The sequence below is a fragment of the Pleurodeles waltl genome, chromosome 6 (genome assembly GCF_031143425.1).
Source record: "Pleurodeles waltl isolate 20211129_DDA chromosome 6, aPleWal1.hap1.20221129, whole genome shotgun sequence".
Classification (NCBI taxonomy): domain Eukaryota; kingdom Metazoa; phylum Chordata; class Amphibia; order Caudata; family Salamandridae; genus Pleurodeles; species Pleurodeles waltl.
In genome coordinates, this window is record NC_090445.1 from 1,080,387,600 (window position 1) to 1,080,406,214 (window position 18,615).

Consider the following 18,615-nt stretch of genomic DNA (forward strand, 5'->3'; position numbering starts at 1 on the left):
TACTGTACTGCTCGGAAAAAAAATCTCTGGATCCAGTCTAACGCCTGAAGGAAAATTCTAAGGTAAGGAATCTGCAACTAGAAGGCTCTCTCGTGTAATATTACTTCAAGCAATGAAGCTTAGGGCAGCAGCCAGAAAATGGGAAGAATTATTTTGTAAACGAGTTTAAATTTCATAAGGACTTTTGGGATAAACAAAAATGAAACAAGCATCCAAAAGTAATCAAAATTTGCAAGTAATTAGAACTCACGCCCTGGCCATGAATGACTAAATTACCTCTCATATTCTAACAATCATGACATGTTCAATTACATCACTGATAACATCACTTAAACACATGAAACAAGAACTTTGATAACACTGGTCACGGCAGGGGTGCGAGTTATATTTACTTTACAGCAAAAAGTTATAGTAATTTGAGCTGGTGCATTTCAGTGGTTTTGTTTATTTAAAACAGTAAGTTTTAACTGACATTATCACCTAACTACCCCTTTAACTTTTGTTTACATAAATACACACACTATACTTTCCTTGTGTAATATAAGCATTGCATGGGAAAGGCTGTTTCCCGAGAGAAAGTGCGAACAGGAAGACATCTGCTCTTCTCCCATATAGCAACGTTTGTGTCACACTTGTTCCTGTCTGTTTGCAAACCAAACGTCTCACAAAAGGTTCTCTTTACCTGTGACTAACTACCATGTCCAATCAACTGTTTGTTATCCCCACCACAGTCTGCATCCAAGGTAGGGTGGTGTTTAGCAAACTCCTCTCTATCACAGTTCACTTGGGTTCACCTTCAGTGGTGCACTATCTCAGTGTGTGTTCGGCATCAATATCACACCAGCTACTTCTCTAATTACTGCCATCACTATATGCACTCTTCAGTCAAACCTTTAGTAATCCAAAAGATATTCTCTATTTGTGACACTACACACCGTCAAACATGCTCCTGCCTATCTGTAGTCACCATCAATGAAACACTTGCTCTGCTTGTTGTCCACTACGGAATCATATCTCTTTCCATGTGGTCTTGTACATTGCCTCCTCAGTTCTACCTGTAGTCCTCCTTCATGGTCACATATGCTCCAGTTTACCTACTGTTTAGTGCAATGTTAAATCCATACGTGGGACAATCTCACATATCACACCCAAATAAATCTACCTGTGGTCATGTCTTCTAGCATCTCCAACAGCATATCCTGTGTCTCATCAATCAGCTTTGTCCTTTGCACCACCAGTTTTCGGAGGCACAGGTAGCCATTTAGCACAGTGCCCACCAGTCGGCTTTTAAAGTGCCGCTTGATGGACTCCACTTCCACAAATGAGGAGAGAAGACCTTGAGGAAAAAGAAAATATCAAGGAAAAAAAACCAAGAAAAATATGAGCAATTAAAAAAAGCGAAGAAAGAAAATGTGCCTCACTAATAAAATTGTAAAAGCCAATCTGCAAACTTCAAGATATTGCAGACTGTCACAAGCCTGCTACCGGCTGTCCATACAGGCTTAAGTGTGCTGCACATCACACACACTGCGCTCAGTCAGGGCTAAGCATGACGTGCGACTGGCTATATAAATTAATCATCAATTGAAATTCTGTACAAAATAAGGGTGCCACACATCATAAGCTCAATCTAGATCCTGCAAGCTTTGTGAATCAGCAGCAGAACAAATACCTCTCCCACTGTTGGTTCAGAACACCATGCCCTCATCAATTTAAGGTAAGGCTCTGCATGCAAAGTTTCACTTGGTGTTTGATATATTATGCCTTCACATAGGTCTTTAAAGACAGTTGCCACAGTGAGGGTTTTATACACTGTGCCTGAACTAGCGGATTGTCAAAGCGGCATGTACCAGTTAGGCTCTTCAAGGCATATCCTTGCTGTAGGTCTGTGCTGAGAGTCGCCTCCTCCAGTGAAAGCAGTCGTGCAATCTCCTGATTAAAAAAAACAAAACAAAAAAAAAAGCAAGCAAAAGGCCAGTTAGGATGATGAAATTGTTACCCATATAAACTATTACTAAAAACAAAGAAATGATCATCAGACAACAGCTCTCGTACATTCATACATTTTCACAGCTCAACGTGCTTTAAATATTCCATGTCTAGTCAGTAATCATATGTGGATTTAAATATGTAGATACTTTAAAACCAAATTAAAACAGAAGCTCATCCACATCATTTGGAGCTCTTCAGGAGAAGCAAGTACAGAGCAGGCAGGACCTAAGGTTGGCGGAATGATATAGTAACCTTTCCTCTTGTTGGATAGACTGCTACAATTTCATGAAATGGCATGCTCATCTTCAAATATTGTTAAATGGGGAATCTATCAACTGAGGAAAGCCTTGCTTGGAACGGCTCACTCTAATGTTTGTACCAAAGGACATGAGCAGCTGGTTAGAATAGGAGTTTTTATTTGTTCCTTGTAATAGCATGGAGTTCTCTCTGGTCCAATGTATGATTAGGAGTGAGTCCAAGTATGGCATGATTCTGCAAAAACAGTTCTAAAGAGAAATATTTGCTTAATAAGGTTGAAAGAGGTTCAGTAATGATAGTGGGTTAGTGAGATTTAGCTTTTTTTGTAATCAATGATGAGCTTTCTAACATGTCCTACTTAGAAAATGTGATGATCAGAACTCTTCTCTTGACTAAAGTTAAGGCTATCAGAAGGAAAATGTTACCTACAAGAAGGCATCTGTTCATGGCATGTAGTGCTGTAGATTCAAAAGCTGTGCATAAGCTAGCCTTCTAGTTTTGGGTTTGGAGTGGTACAACTTGTTTTTCTTCGAAGAAGCTTTTCGAGTCACAGGATCGAGTGACAACTCGTCTTGGGCATGGAGTCCTTTGTCAGATTGTTTCTCCACAGGTGGGAGAGTGAAGTAGTGAAATGGAGAGTAGAATAGAAAATACGTCCATGCAATGTATCTACATATGTACAATATTTACATATCAATAAATTGCAACCTCCACATGTGTGCGCGGAGGAGGGAGGGTGCATGTGAATCTACTGCAGAATAAGCCATGAACAGGTGTTTACAAGTAAGTAACATTTTCTGTTCGATGGCATGTGTGGCTGTAGATACACATGCTGTGCATAGACTTTAAACCAGTTCCCTCCATGAAGGGGTGGCTAGCGTTCATGAGTTGCAATTTTTTTAAGAGTGTTTGGGGTACTGCTTGTCCAACATTTGCTTGCTGACGCACAAATACATCTACACAGTAATGTTTTGTGAAGGTTTGTGGTGTAGACCATGTGGCTGCTTTACAAATATATGCTTAAGGTATGTTACCAAAAAATGCCATAGATGCACCTTTCTTTCTAGTGGAGTGTGCTCTAGGTGGTACAGGTAATCGTAGTTTGGCTTTATTATAGCAAGTTTGAATACACTTGACTATACATCCAGCTATAGTTACTTTAGATATAGACTCGCCTTCAGGGGGCAATGAGAAAGCCAAAAAAGTTGTTTTGTTTTCCTAAACTCTCTTGTTCCATCTATATAATACATAGGAGCTCTTTTAACATTGAGAGTGTGCAGAGCCCTTTTTCTGCTACAGAAGCTGGTTGGGGAAAGAAAACTGGTAATTCTATTGACTGTTTCATATGAAATTGTGAAACTACATTTGGAAGGAATTTTGGATTTGTTCTTAATACAATTTTTTTCCCCTTATGAATTTGGGAGAATTGTTCTTCTAAAATTAAAGCCTGGACCTCACCGACACATCTAAGGGAAGTGATAGCGACCAAAAAAGCTAATTTCCATGAAAGGGAATTGTAAAGAACAGGAGTGAAGTGGCTCAAAAGGGGGAGCCAAAAGCCTTGTGAGGACACTGATAAGATTCCAGGACGGGGCTGGAGGAATCCTTGGGGGAATGATTCTTTTAAGTCCTTCTATAAATGCTTTGATAGCTGGAATTCTAAACAAAGAAATCTGCTGTCTGTTTTGAAGATATGTGGACAAATGGACATGTAAGCAAGATTTGCATTTTGTTAATGCAGTCAATAACAGACAATCTCTTGTACTGTTGGCTTAAAAAGGTCAATGTTTTGTGTTTGACAGTATCAAACAAAATGTTTCCATTTTTCTGATTACACTGTCTAGTTGTGGGTTTACACGCTTCTTTAATAATTTCTATATATTCCTGCGGTAGTTGTAAATACCCAAATTCTATTACCTCAGGAGCTATATTGCTAGGTTGAGCAATTTGGGATCTGAATCTCCTATTTGACCCTGATTTTGAGTTAGAAGGTCAGGTCTTTGGGGAGCGTTTGATGTGGATCAACTGAGAGATCAAAAAGTGTTGTGAACCATGGTTGACGTACCCATGAAGGAGCTACCAGGATCTTGATGAGGGAAGATTGTTTGAGTTTCCGAACCAGAAAGGGAATCAGTTGGAGAGGGGAGAAAGCGTAAGCAAATATCCTTGACCAACTAATCTATAGCGCATTGCCTTTGGCCTGAGGGCGTGAATACCTGGAGGCAAAGCTTTGGCATTTTTATGTTTTGAGGTCTGGCAAATAGATCCATTTGCGGTGTTCCCCACTTTTGAAAATACTGGTTGAGGACGTGTGGGTGGAGTTCCCATTCATGGACTTGTTGCAGCATCCTGTTGAGGAGGTATGCAAAGTGATAGTCTGTCCCTGGGAGATATTGTGCAACCATGTGAATGTGGTGATGAATCGCCAATTTCCATATTGTTTGTGCAAAATAAGATAGTTGATGAGATTGTATACCCCCCACCCCCGTTTTTGAAGATAGTATATGGCATGCCGTATGTACGTATCAACACTACCTTGTGTTGCAATTGTGGAAGGAACGCTTTTATTGCTAGGAATACTACTTGCAGTTCCAGGTAATTAATGTCAAAGACTGTTGAGTGGTGTCCCATAGCCCCTGGATTGTGAGGTTGTGGAGATGAGCTCCCCAGCCGGTATTTGAGGCAGCTGTGGTGAGAATGATCTGATGCACAGGGTCTAAAAAGGCCGCCCTTTCATAAGGTTTGTGGGGTTCCACCAGTGCAGAGAGTGATAAGTCTGGTGGTTCAACAACACTAGATCTTCCATCTGACCCGGTACCTGGGACCATTCACAAGAGAGGCACCGTTGAAGGGGAAGCGTATATAAAGTCTGGCATGAGGTACGATGGCAATATAGGATGCCATTATCCCTAACAGTCGCTTAACAGTCCTAACTGTGAATACCTGTTTCTCTGTTAATGTAGCAATCATTGTTTGAAAGGCTTGAATTGGGCTGAGCTGGGAAATGCTAGTCCTAATTGTTAATGGAGAATCGCTCCTTGATAGGGCTGCATTTGGAGAGGGTGAAGATGAGATTTGAGGTAACTGATGGTGAATCCTAGAGAGTGTAGAGGACGAATTGTGAGTTGAGTGTGGCATTGACAATGTGTAAATGAATTGGCTTTGATGAGCCATTTGTCCAAGTAAGGTAAGACATGAATTTGTTGTCTTTCGAGATGTGCTGCGACTACCACAAGACATTTTGTGAATATTATGGGAGCGCTTGTGACTCCGAGTGGCAATACCTTGAATTGGTAACGTTTTCCTGCAACTACGAATCTTAGGTATCGGCGGTGGCCCGGATAAATGGGGAAGTGAAAGTAAGCGTCCTTTAGGTCTAACTCTGTCATGAAGCCGCCTTGTTGTAGAGGGAGAATAACATCCTGAAGAGTGACCATATGGAAGTGTTCTGGGAGGTTGTAGTGGTTTAAAGGTCTGAGTTACCCATCTTTGTGGGTTTTAGGAAACACAGGGAGTAAACTCCTGTACCCTGATGTTGTAATGGTACTGGTTCAATAGCCCCTTTGAGAAGAAGAGTGTACACTTCGTCTTCGATAAGAGCAAGATTTTCTTGTGAGAGTCTGCAAGTACAAGGGGGTATATTTGGTGGAGTGGAAGTGAGCTCCAAACAGGAACCATTTTGGATAACTGAAAGTACCCACTGATCTGTGGTAATTTGAGACCATTGCGGGTAAAAATGTTGTAACCTTTCCCCTACAGGAGTGGTGTGAGCTGGTAGGTGTGGGAGGAAGTCATTGTTTAGTGGTGGATGAGGAGCCTCTAGATGTAGATGGCTTTCCTCTTCCTTTGTTATTGTTCCCTCTGTAGGAACCTCTAAAATAACCACTGTTATATTGCGAGATTGGCTTTATTTGTGCGACGAAAAGTACTCCTGTCTGTACTGGCTTCGAATGCCCCCATAATAGCTTTGGCAGTTTTTCTTTAACAAGCTTTTTAAGTGTGGTATTCACTTGTGAGCCAAATGAACAAGTTACTTACCTATGGTAACGCTTTTTCTGGTGGATACACTTGCTTCCTGTGGATTCCTCACCTTATGAATTCTCCCATGCTCCAGCATCCGACGGAAAATCTTCTTCCCAGCTCTCCACGTCGACGAGGACGTCAAAATTGCACGGCTCCACGCGACTCAGTCTGATGTCACCGTGCCAATAAGAGGTCCGCGCTGACGTGCGTTTCACCCATTTTGTACGTGCCTTTGAGGCGAACAGGTGAAAACAGACCTCACAATAGCTCAAATGAATACATATACATAGAACCATAATGATGCAATAGAATTATAACCATCATTTATATATACACAATCACCAAAATCTATATACACTTGTAGAACAAACATCTTGGTATAACCAGACAGGCAACGGGGAGACAGGTGGGACTGTGAGGAATCCACAGGTAGAAAAGCGTTGCCGAAGTAATTTGTTCTTCTGATGGATACAACTACCTGTGGATTCCTCACCTTATGAATAGAGTACCAAAGCAGTACTGCACTCGGAGGTGGGTGCCTTACTGGTTACACCAAGAAATCCTGCAATACAGATCGTGCAAAATGGCCGCCCCTCCTAACCTCTGAGTCCAAGCGGTAATGCTTTGTGAAGGTGTGGAGGGACGCCCAAGTTGCTGCCTTGCAAATATCCACCACCGGAACCCCTCTAGCCAGGGACGAAGTGGCGGACTTAGCCCTGGTGGAATGGGCTCTAATACCCTCAGAGGGAACCTTCTTTGCCAACGATTAGCAAAGCTGGATACAAAGAATGACCCACCTGGAGATCGTTTTTTTTATGGACCGCTCTTCCCTTCCTCTTTCCAATATATCCCACGAATATCTGGTCTTCCAAGCTAAAGTCTTTCGTCCTCTCAATATAAAAACTGAGAGCCCTTCTGGGATCCAAACGATGGAGTCTCGCTTCCTCCTTCGAGAGATGAGGAGGAGGGTAGAAAGATGGAAGGTAATGGTCTGCCCCATATGAAAGGGAGTGACAACTTTAGGTAGGAAAGCCACACTGGTTTTCTGCACCACTTTATCAGGAAAGAATACAGTAAAGGGACGTTTAACAGAAAGAGCCTGAAGCTCCCCAACACTCCTAGCCGAGGTTATAGCTATCAAAAAAAACATCTTAAGAACTAGAAACTTCAGCAGGCAACACTGCATGGGTTCGAACGGTGACCACATTAAAAAAAAGTTAAAACGAGATTCAGATCCCATTGAGGCGTATGAAAAGGAGTGTGAGGAAACCTATTAGTTAAACCCTTTAAGAACCTAATAACAATAGGCGATTTAAACAAGGAGGGCTGATCCGGAAGGCTGACAGTGCCGCCAAATAGCCCTTAACAGTAGCAACTGCACAACCCTTCTGTGCTAAAGCTAAAGCAAACAACAGAACATCGGATAGATGGGCCCTCAAAGGATCAATTTGCTTCTCTCCACACCAAGCCACGAATTTTGCCCACTTGGCGGCATAAACGGTCTTAGTGGAGTGTTGCCTGGCCAATAGAATAACATTCACAACCGCTGGTGGAAGAGAGAAAGAACTCAGGTTGCCCCATTCAACCTCCAGGCACGAAGGTGCAGGCTCTTGAGGTGGGGGTGTAGAACCTGCCCCAGCGACTGCGAGAGGAGGTCTGCCCTGAGAGGGAGACGGAGCGGAGGGCAGGGCACAGTGAGAGTTGGAGAAGGTCCGTGTAGAACACCCTTCTTGGCCAATCCGGCCTATTAAAATGACCTGGCCCGATCTTGGCGAATCTTCTTCAGAATCCGAGAAATCAAGGGTAGGAGGGGGAATGCGTAAAGAAACTGGTTGCACCAAGACATCTGAAACGCATCACCCAAAGCTCCTTGCACCAGATACTGGAGGCTGCAGAATGATGGGCAGTGCGCGTTCTCCCAAGTGGCAAACAGATCTATCCTTGGAGAACCCCACATCTGAAAGATGTGCAGGACCAGATACGGATGGAGACGCCACTCGTGATCGGCCAAAAAATGTCGACAGAGTCCGCACATACGTTGAGCACTCAGGCCAGATGATTCGCCACTAAACAAATCCAATGGTCCCAAAGCCAGGACAAGAGTCGCAGAGCTTCTCTGCAGAGAAGATACGGCCCTACTACTCCCTGCTTGTTTATCCACAGCGCAGTAATGTTGTCTGTCAGGACCTGAACTGACTGACCACGAAGGGACTGGAGGAATGCCTTGAGACCCAAACGTATCGCCTGCAATTCTAACAGATTGATATGAGAAGTCTGTTCCACTGGAGACCAACGACCCTTGATCTCCAGGTCCCCCAGATGAGCTCCCCAACCTGGAGTGGAAGCATTCGTCATGACCGTGGCCACCGGAGGCAGCAGTGAAAACGGCCTTCCTTGAGAAATGTTGGCGTCCACAGCCCACCATAGTAGATCCACTGCAGCAGCTCTGGAGATTGTTATCGACTCCGAGATCCCCTTTGTGTTGAGACCAATGCTTGCAGAGGCACCATTAGACAGCCCTCGTGCCAACGTGCATGAGTGACCAACAGAATGCGAGAAGCTAACAGACCGAGCAGGCATAGAACCTTGAGGACTGGAACAACTGCTCCATTTTGAAACACTGGAATCAACGCCTGGATGTCCTGAATGCGCTGAGGCAGAGAATAGGCCTGATTCAATGTTGTATCCAGAACTGCCCCTATGAACAGGAAGCGCTGAGAGGGCTCCAGGTGAGACTTAGGCACGTTTACTGTAAAACCCAGACTGAACAACAACTGAGTTGTCATCTGCAAGTGATGCAACACGAGCTCTGGAGACTTGGCTTTGATCAACCAATCGTCAAGGTAAGGGAATACAGATATCCCCTTCCTTCTGAGACTTGCTGCAACCACTGCCATCACCTTCGTGAAGGCTCGAGGTGCTTAAGTAAGACCAAACGGAAGGACCGCAAACTGGTAGTGTTGTGACCCCACCACAAATCAGAGATACTTCCTGTGCAACTTGAGTATAGGGATATGAAAGTAAGCATCCTGCAAGTCGACAGACACCATCCAATCCTCTCTGTTCAACGCCAGAAGTACATGTGCTAGAGTCAGCATTTTGAATTTTTCCTGTTTGAGGAACCAATTAAAAAAAGTCTAGGATTCGTCTCAAACGACTGTCCTTCTTGGGAATCACGAAATATCTTGAATAACAGCCCTGACTCCTTTCCTCCTCTGGAACCAACTCCACTGCACCTTTTGACAACAGGATTTGAACCTCCTGCTGCAACAACAGGAGATGGTCTTCTGAACAAAAGAGGGATGGGAGGGGGAAACTCCTGAAAAGGGAGAGCATATCCTTTCCTCAATGATCAGAACCCATGAGTCTGATATAACTAACTCCCACTTGTGGAGAAAAAGACAATCTTCCCCCTACAGGAGAAGTATGGCTGAAAATGGGAAGAAAACTAGGGCTGCTTCCCTTGTTGTTGTCCTCCAGAGGAAGAGGATGACTCGGGGTACTGCTGGGTGGCCCTGCTTGTCAGAACCCTCCCCAACTCTCTAAAGGACCTATAAGGGAGGATGGACTGTGGTCTCCCACGGTCAACGGCTCCACGCCCAAACCTCCTGAAACTCCTAAAGGACCTGAAAGGGGTAGAAGTGGAGGCTTGCAGTCCAGAAAGACTTTGCTGTGGCCCTACTGTCTTTAAAGCGTTGTAAGGCAGTCAGCTTTATCACCAAAAGGTTTTTCCCCATCAGAGGGCAAGTCCAAGAGAGCAGTCTGTACATCAGAGGAAAAGCCAGAGGACCTCAACCATGCATGCCTCCTGGTAGCAACAGAGGTACCCATCGCGCTGGCCACCAAATCTGTAGAATCCAGACCAGACTGGATTATCTGCTTTGCTGCGGCCTGAGCATTCGACAGAATTTCTCCAAATTGTCCCTGCACCTCCTGCGGCAGGTCCGGAACCACAGTCCTACCTGAATCCATCAGAGGGTGCATGTATCTACCCAAAACACAGGTAGCATTTGCTGCCTTGAGGGCCATACTGCAAGAAGAGTTTTCTTCACCGACTGCTCCATCCTTTTGGATTCCCTGTCTACCGGAACCACAGGGAAGGAGCCTGGTGCAGACCGCGTGGAACAAGAGGCCTGAACAACCAGACTCTCCGGGGTAGGATGTTTTGACAAGAATCCTGGATCCCTAGGCGCCACCCTGTACCTCCTTGCCACAGATCAGTTGACAGCAGGTGACGACACAGGCTTCCTCCATACCTCTAAGATAGGCTCCTTAAGAGCATCATTAAACGGAACCAATGAATCCGCCAAAGTCAAAGAAGGATGCAGGACCTCAGGATATTTGTTTTGACCGCTACAGCAGACAACGGAAGATACAAAAAATGTGCCGCCTTCCTGACCACAGTATGGAAAGAGGCCGCCTCCTCCGTAAACTCCCCTGGTGAAGAAAAGTCCCATTCCGGGGAAGGGTCTAGCCAAGGGCTCAACAATGTCCCCCTCTACCAACAACTGCCTCTGGTACTCCTCTTCCTCCAAAAGTCTTAAAGCCTTTCTACGTGACATCAGCCTGGCTTCTAACCTTGGCGTCAACATAGAATTAGCCGACGTCTATGACACCGGCTTCAGAACTGAAAGGCGCGGACCAGGAGAAGAGGGCTCACTTTGGTCTAATCCGGAGCCATCCAGTGCCAGATCGGATCCCATCGGTGCTGCGGACACTTGAGGCTGCATCATTGGCGTCGACTGAAAGGGTAATGAGATCGGCGTAGTAGGACTAGAAGGCAACGTCATCGGAACCGCAGGTCTCCGAGGTGACGCCATCGGCACCCTCAGCAGGATAGAAGGACATAAACGGCGCCACCTTGTAAGGAGCCGGGGAGCCCAACAAAAATGCTGAAGAACCCGTAGGGCCAGCCAGTGCACCAGCAGGGGCCATAGTATTAAACATAGAAAACATGGCATTTAAAAATGCCAGCAGATCCGCTCCCGGGTTCCGGGAAGGAAGAATACCGCTGGTCTCCATGCTGCACCTGCGCTTGCTGAGCATCCGAATCCTGTGCCACACGTTGAAAAGCGAGGACTCTGGAGGCGTGACCACCATGAAGACCGACAGAGCTGGAGAAGCCTCAGGGCTCTGAGGTTGTAGAGTCACAGTTGGACTAACCTCCCACGTCACAGCCGAGATGGAGACCTGCACCTTGAACGGCTCCGAGCTGAGCAATGCCAAGAGTCATGACGACGTTGCCTCTTGTGTTTCTTCGACGAAGTGTGATGACTTTCTTCACCTTAGCCAAAAATAATTTGGCCTTCCTCTCCTTCAGAGCCTTAGGATTCATGCTCTAGCAGGCTACACACTCCTCGACGTCATTCTCGAAGCTCAAACACCAAACCAAATCATCATGAGGGTCAGTGACCGACATGCGGCCTCCGCACTCTCGACACGGCTTAAATCCCGACTTCCCAGGAGGAGACATTGTAACTAGAAACAAGATTGTAACCAGAAACAAGATGGAACACCTTCAACAGTAGCGAGAGCTAGGAGAAAACCGTTCGCGTTGAAGGCACAGAAAAAAGGGCACTGATGTCAGCACGCCGGCGAGGACTTCTTATTGGCACAGTGACATCAGATGGAGTTGCATGGAGCCGCGCAATTGTGACGTCCTCATCGGCGTGGAGAGCTGGGGAGAAGATCTCCGTCGGATGCTGGCGCATGGGAGAATTCATAAGGTGAGGAATCCACAGGTAGTTGTATCCATCAGAAAAATGCTTTTTAATCAAAGAGCATGTTCAACAATGCCTGCTGTACCTCTGGTTTAAAGCCTGAGTACCTGAGCCAGGCATGTCGCCTAATGATGGCGCTGGTGTTAATACTGGGTGCTACTGTGTCAGCAGCATCGAGCACACATATAAATAAATTATTTGAAATTGTTTGTCCCTCAGCTACAATATCTATACTCTTTTTATGGTGATCCTTGGGGAGATATTGCAGAAGCTCCTTCATGGCATTCCAGTGAGCTCTATCATACCATGATAGTAACGCATGGGTGTTAGCAATCCACCAGTGTCTGATTTCTTGAACTGCCACTGTCTTACTTGCAGCATCTAATCTTTTGCTTTCTTTATCAGGCGGTGGTGTGTCTCCTGTTGATTGGCTATTAGCTCTCTTGCAAGCAGTAGAGGCAACAACAGAGTCTGGAGGGATCTGTGCCTTTATGAATAAAGGGTCAGTGGATGTTGTAGCCTTGTATAACCTTGATAACCCTTGATCTAACAGGCACTTTAAATATTTTGTCTGCATGCCTGGAGTATTGGAAGAAATTGACTCTCCTTGTGTATTGTGCCAAGGGTGTCAAATACGAAATCCTCTTCTATTGGATCTGTGTACATGTGCAAATGGTGAAACACTGCTGCCCTAGCTATAGCCTGTTGATACAAGGTGGAATCCTCTGGTGACGAAGGTGTAGTTGCGATCCAGATCATTAGGTGTAACATTACTCGGATCATATGTATCCCATGGGTCTAGATGGTCCAATGTAACTCCCAAACCATGAGCCCCACCAGGTGGAGAATTAGGTGGTGTGAACCCCAAAGGAAGGGGCAGATGTTGGTGGGGGAGAATGCTGTGAAGTAGGTGGAGAGGGTTGAGAAGGCTGAGTAAGAAAAATAGTCTTCTCCTTTGTAATCTTTTTTTGAAGCCAGAGAGGAGTCAAGTGCCTCTGGAAAACTTAACTTCCTCTTTAGATAGGGAGAAGGTGATGTTATAATTTGTCCTGTTGCCTCTTGAATCTGAAGTCAGCCCTTGCAGGAAGCTGGCTCTGCATATACTATATCAAAGTGAGACATAGTGTGCACAGAGTCCAGGGGTTCCCCAGAGGCTTGACAGAGGCAATAATAGATAATACTAATGATCTATTTGTGGTAGTGTGGACGAGCAGTTAGGCTTATCAGAGGGTAGTGTTGAGCATCTGTGGTACACACACAAGCAATAGAAGAAACACACACTCAATGACAACTCCAGACCAATAGGATTTTATATATACAAATATATTTTCTTACCTAATTACTAGAACCAAAAGACTCAGTTCAGAAGTAAATACTGTTGCAGTAAGTACTTAGCATAGACATCAATGTAACTTTTTTCACTTTAGTCAAATAAACAGTTTTTAAGAAAACAGAATATCTATTTCAAAAGTGGACACTTCATTTTCAGAACAGTTCCTGGGGGAAGAAAATAAAGTACAGTTTTAGAGGTAAGTACGCGACTTACAGTTCCAGTCTCCGCGTTATAGGCAGTCCACAGCTGGGGGGTCAAGTCAACCCCAAACACCCACCACCAGCAACACAGGGCCGGCCCAGTGCAGAGGTCAAAGTTAAGCATTTTTAACCTAGGCTCCTATGGAAACAGGGGGTACTCAGAATTCAGTCTGCAAGCAGGTAAGTACCTGCGGTTTGGCGGGAAGACCAGGAGGGATTAGAGGAGCACTGGAGGGGGCCCAAGTAGGAACAAGTCCCACACCATCAGCAGCACTGGGGCGGCCGGGTACAGGGTGCAAACAGGGAGTTAGGTTTCCAATGAAACTATGAGGGGACCACGTAGGCCCTAGTAAGAAGCTGGCCTGGTGTGTGGAGAGTACCTATGGCACCTACACCTTATACCAGGTCCAGGTATCCCCTCTTAGTGAAGTGTAGGTAGTGTCTAGAAGCCAGGCTCTACAGTTAGCTGTGGATAAGCAGCCAAGGCTTATCTAGGAGACATGCAAAGCTCATACAATACCACTGTAGTCACGTTGCACTTACACACATGAAAGAAAACACCCAGTTGTACAAAAATAAAGGTACTTTATTTTTGGCACAAACCACCACAAAATACTAGACAGCCGACCCACCCTTAGGAGGTAAGTAATACACTAAATATATACACTAGCAATAAGAAATAGGCACAGAAAAAAATAGAAAACAGTGCAAACAGTAATAACCAATAGTGACCCTACGGGAAGCACAAACCATTAACGAAAAAAATGGAAAGTGAACAAGGTACCCCCACCTAGGTAAGTGGGATGTGTAGAGGGGAGCTGAGTGTACTAGAAAACCACAGAGGCAAGTAACACAGTATGCCCCAGCAACCAGGAATGCAAGAGTAAAACACTGGATTTTCACCCAAAACACCCAAAATGAGGAAAAGAAGAAAGACACCCAGAGAAAATTGCAAGAAAACCAGTGGTAGGTTCCTGAAGGAAGAAGACCTGTGGAGAGGGGACCAAGTCCAAGAGTCACAGTGGAGTCCAGGAGTAGGAGGTACTACCCACTCAACTGTGGATCCAGGAGTTGGTTGACGGTACTGAATAACAGGTCAGCACTGCAGCCCAGCAGCCAGAGAAGAGTTCCAGATGGATGCAGAAGCTGTCTCACGCCAGAAGGAAGATAGCAGACGGGTGTTGATGCAGGATTTCCACCAACAAGCCTCGGCAAAGGCAAACTCGTGTTAAGTAGAAAAGAGGTGCTGCAGGGGACAAGCAAGGCCCAGGCGGTCTCAACCCAGGAAGGGAAGTCACAGGGGACCCTCAGCGTTGCAGTGAGTCCACAGGAGCAGAGGCAGCACCCACAGGAGTCCCACAGGACGGAGACACAGGAGTCGCTGAAGGAGCCCATGCATCACTACTAAAGAGGATCCCACGTCGCAGGAGAACCACGCAGGAGGCTGTACTTTGCAGGATGGAGTGCTGGGGGCTGGAGCAACACGTCACCTGAAGATTCCTTGGAGGAGATGTAGACAAGCCTTGGCAGCTGTAAGAGACGCTGTGCATGGGGGGGGGGGGGGTCTTGCATGGAAAGGCAAAGGCTTACCTCCACCAAAGTCGAAAAGCTGGCAGAGAGGACCAAGAGGACTACTCCAGACCACCACCTGTGATGAAGGCTCCACGCAGCTCAGCAGGAGAGGGGATCCACGCAGCTGGTCGTCGCATGTTGAAGATGCTTGTCGTTGCAGGGGAGTGACTCCTTCACTCCAAGGGAGATTTGTTCTTGTTGTTGTGCAGGCTGAAGAGTTGGTCTTCTGAGGATGCATGGCGAGGGAACTATTGCAAAGTTGACAGGAGCCATGGAAACAATGTTGCTGAAGAGTCCTTTTTTCTTGGACCACCTTGTCGGATCCTGGAGGTTCCAGTCGCGGTCCCGGGGGCCAGAAGTCAAAGCAGAGGTTGCAGAAGAGTCCTGCTGGAATCTTGCAAGCCGAATCTGAGGACCCACCCAAGAGAGAGACCTTAATTAGCCCTGAAAGGGGATAGGTCACCTTACCAGGTAAGCACATATCAGGAGGGGGCTCTGACTTCACCTGCCTGGCCTGGCAAAGCAGATGCTCCCAGAGTTCCCTTCCAACCTTAGAATCAAGATGGCAGAATCCAGGGACCCTCTGGAGGAGCTCTGGGCACCACCCCTGGGGTGTTGATGGACAGGGGGTTGGTCACTTCTCTTTCCACTGTCCAATTTCATGTTAGAGCAGGTGTGGACTGGTTTATGCATGGAGGGCACCAAATATGCCCTTCAAAGCAAACCAGTAGCTTGGGGAGGCTACCTCCTGCAAGCCAGTCCCACCTATTTACAAAGGGAGAGGGTGTTAACTCCCTCTCCCAAAGGAAAATCTTAGTTTTGCCTTCCTGGGCTTGATCAGATCAAGCAGCAGGAGGGCAGACACCTGCGAGAGGTGGCAGCAACTGGGCTGCCCAGCAAACCCTGTAAGACTGGTGGTACCAATGCTGGAGGTCCTCTAAGGAGCCCCCAGAGTGCATGGAATCATACTTCCAATACATGCAACAGTATTGGGGTATGTTTACAACATGTTTGATACCAAACAAGCCCAGGTTCAGAGTTACCATTATGTAGCTGGACACAGGTAGTGACCTATGTCCAGTACACATATAAAACGGTGTCCTCACACTCACAAAGTCCAGTAAAATGGGGCTGGAGTTCGTGGGGGCATCTCTGCTAGTGCAGGGGTGCCCTCAGACAGGCACCTGCACCCTGGGCTGAGAGGGCCTACCATAGGGGTGACGTGTAGTGACCTGTAGTAAAAAGAGGTGCATGCACCCATTTCAGGCAGGCTGCAATGGCAGGCCTGCAGAACCCTTTGCATGGGCTCCCTATAGGTGGCAGAATAAGTGCTGCAGCCCATAGGGATCCCTGGAGCCCCAATTCCCTGGGTACCTAGGTACCATATACTAGGGACTTACACAGGGGCACCAGTATGCCAATTATTGGGATAAGAAGTTACCAGCAACCAAATTAGGGGAGAGAGCAATGTCACTGGGGTACTGGTTAGTAGGATCCCAGTGAACATAGTCAAACACACTGACAAACAGGCCAAAAGTGGGGGTAACCAAGCTAGAAAAAGTCTACTTTCCTACAGCCCTGAAGAGCGAGGCCCTCTCTGGGCTGTGATGAAGTTGCGCAGAGTCCATGGGTGGTTTGAGCTCGACGAGCAGAGAGGAGGAAATGCGATCAATAACAATACAGATGGTAGACATAATAGAACTAAAAGAGGGATCCGACGACGGTCTCAACTTGGAGCGGAAGCCCACATGTCTGAACCAGACAGCAGAGAGAAACCAATCTAACAATGGAGTTGATGCCCATGTGCAGTATCACCGAGAAGGATTTGTCACTTTATCTTGCTACTCAAAAGACTTTCTTTGAAGAAAAATAACCTGCACACACCCAGACCCAACAACAGACTGCAGGAGTATGCAGAGCATTCATATCAACAGCCATATATGCCTCAAACAGACTTCCAGAAAATTCAGAGATACCATCAACTCCTGACCTTTAAATACCTAAAGAATCTGCTAAAAGGTAACGATTTTATATTTCTGTTTTATCCAATACCGGTTTAAAAACAGGGGATCAGGAGTTAACGTCCATTCCAAAGAGTTCTAAAACATCTCATATAGCATAATTCTTCCAACTCTTTAAAGAAGGCAGTGGTCTGTGACTTTCTGGGGAAGTGTTTCAACTTCATTGGTCAATATTTGTTGTGGCTGGCAGCAATGGCAGAGAAGGCTGGGTCACTATCCTAAAGGGAGCGAGTAAATACCCCAAGCACATTTTACATGACCTTCTGATTCAAGCTAATTCACTCCATTTCACCAAGGAGGCCAACAGTTGTCTCTCAGTGGCCCTATAGAGGGACTGGTGGATCAAGCTATTAAAATTGTTTTCGGTAATAGGCTTGAGAAGGCAAGCAGTGTCAGCATATGCTTGCTCTCCCATTACTGTGGAATTATATATATTGTTCAGGCAGAGGCTGTCATTACTGAGTCTCCTTAGCAGCCAGCTGTATCTGTGAAACCTTTAAAATTCTCGAACTGCCATTTTTGAGTGTGGTTTTCAGCCCTGTCCTTTTAAACCTTCCTATGGCACTGTTCGCTTCTTCCCAAAAATATGCTGCCTTTTAAAAGGCATGTTGCCAAGCCTGGCTTCTAGATGCACAAATCCCATGGCATTAATTTAGGTTTGGCCTACAAGGACTACACTGGCTCAAACAGGTCGTGCTACTGTACCTGGGCAAGTGGGAATGGATTGCTTGGCACTAAGAAGCTGCGACGATGGGACTTTGATATGGTCAAGAAGACTTGGTACAGCTAGTTCTAGAAAAGGTGGCAATATACCAGACATGGAAAAGCAAACTCCTTTGGACAATCTGATGGTCCCACCGCTCCAAGGTGATCTCTTTACATTTCTGACAAAATGATTAGAGAAGACCCATAAACCAGTGTCACACAATTTCTTAATCAAGAATTTATATGAAAAATAATTTGATTATAGAAATCGAAAAAGTGGGAGTCTATGGTCTTCCACAGCTGGATCCTTCGTCTCTGCAAGGCTCACCACACTGAGGTGGCGTCATGGGGTCCTTCTCAAGAAGATCAAACTCCGTCACTGTTCCTTGCACTTATGGTCTAGAGATGCCAAATCAAAAGCAAAGCACAAGAAGCAGATTTTGTCTATTTAACTTTTTGCACTGAATAGTTAATCTTTTTGCCAAACTGACATGAACAAAAGGCATATCCAATATCTGTGCTTGACACAGAGCAAAGTTAGTAGACCTAATTGAAGTAGGTATGTGAAAAACTGCCTTAGACTCGACTGACTGCACCACAGAAATAACAATATTGTGGCCTATTTCAACAGTGTGCTTAGCAACATCAACCAGTCTCCGGTAGACCTTAAAAAGGAGCTCAAAGGAAGTATAGAAACAGCCAATAGGAAGTAGAAGGACTCTGTCATGAGGGAAGTCATAGTGCTATACCTGAATGCCATACTCTCAAAATGAAAAATCATTTTTAAGTAG

At 45.7% G+C, this 18,615-nt stretch overlaps 1 protein-coding gene across 17 annotated transcripts in view; it reads right to left on the reverse strand.

Annotated features, from left to right (window-relative positions):
* The window catches only part of UBR4 (ubiquitin protein ligase E3 component n-recognin 4), a 1,862,787-nt gene that overhangs the window by 191,042 nt on the left and 1,653,130 nt on the right, over positions 1-18,615 (reverse strand). For all 17 annotated transcript variants that reach the window (XM_069240131.1, XM_069240143.1, XM_069240141.1 and 14 more), the window contains 2 exons: positions 1,851-1,932; positions 1,163-1,336 (listed from right to left, as the gene is read on the reverse strand). In XM_069240131.1, coding sequence (XP_069096232.1) covers positions 1,163-1,336; positions 1,851-1,932 — 256 coding nt within the window. The remainder of the gene's footprint in view (positions 1-1,162; positions 1,337-1,850; positions 1,933-18,615) is intronic.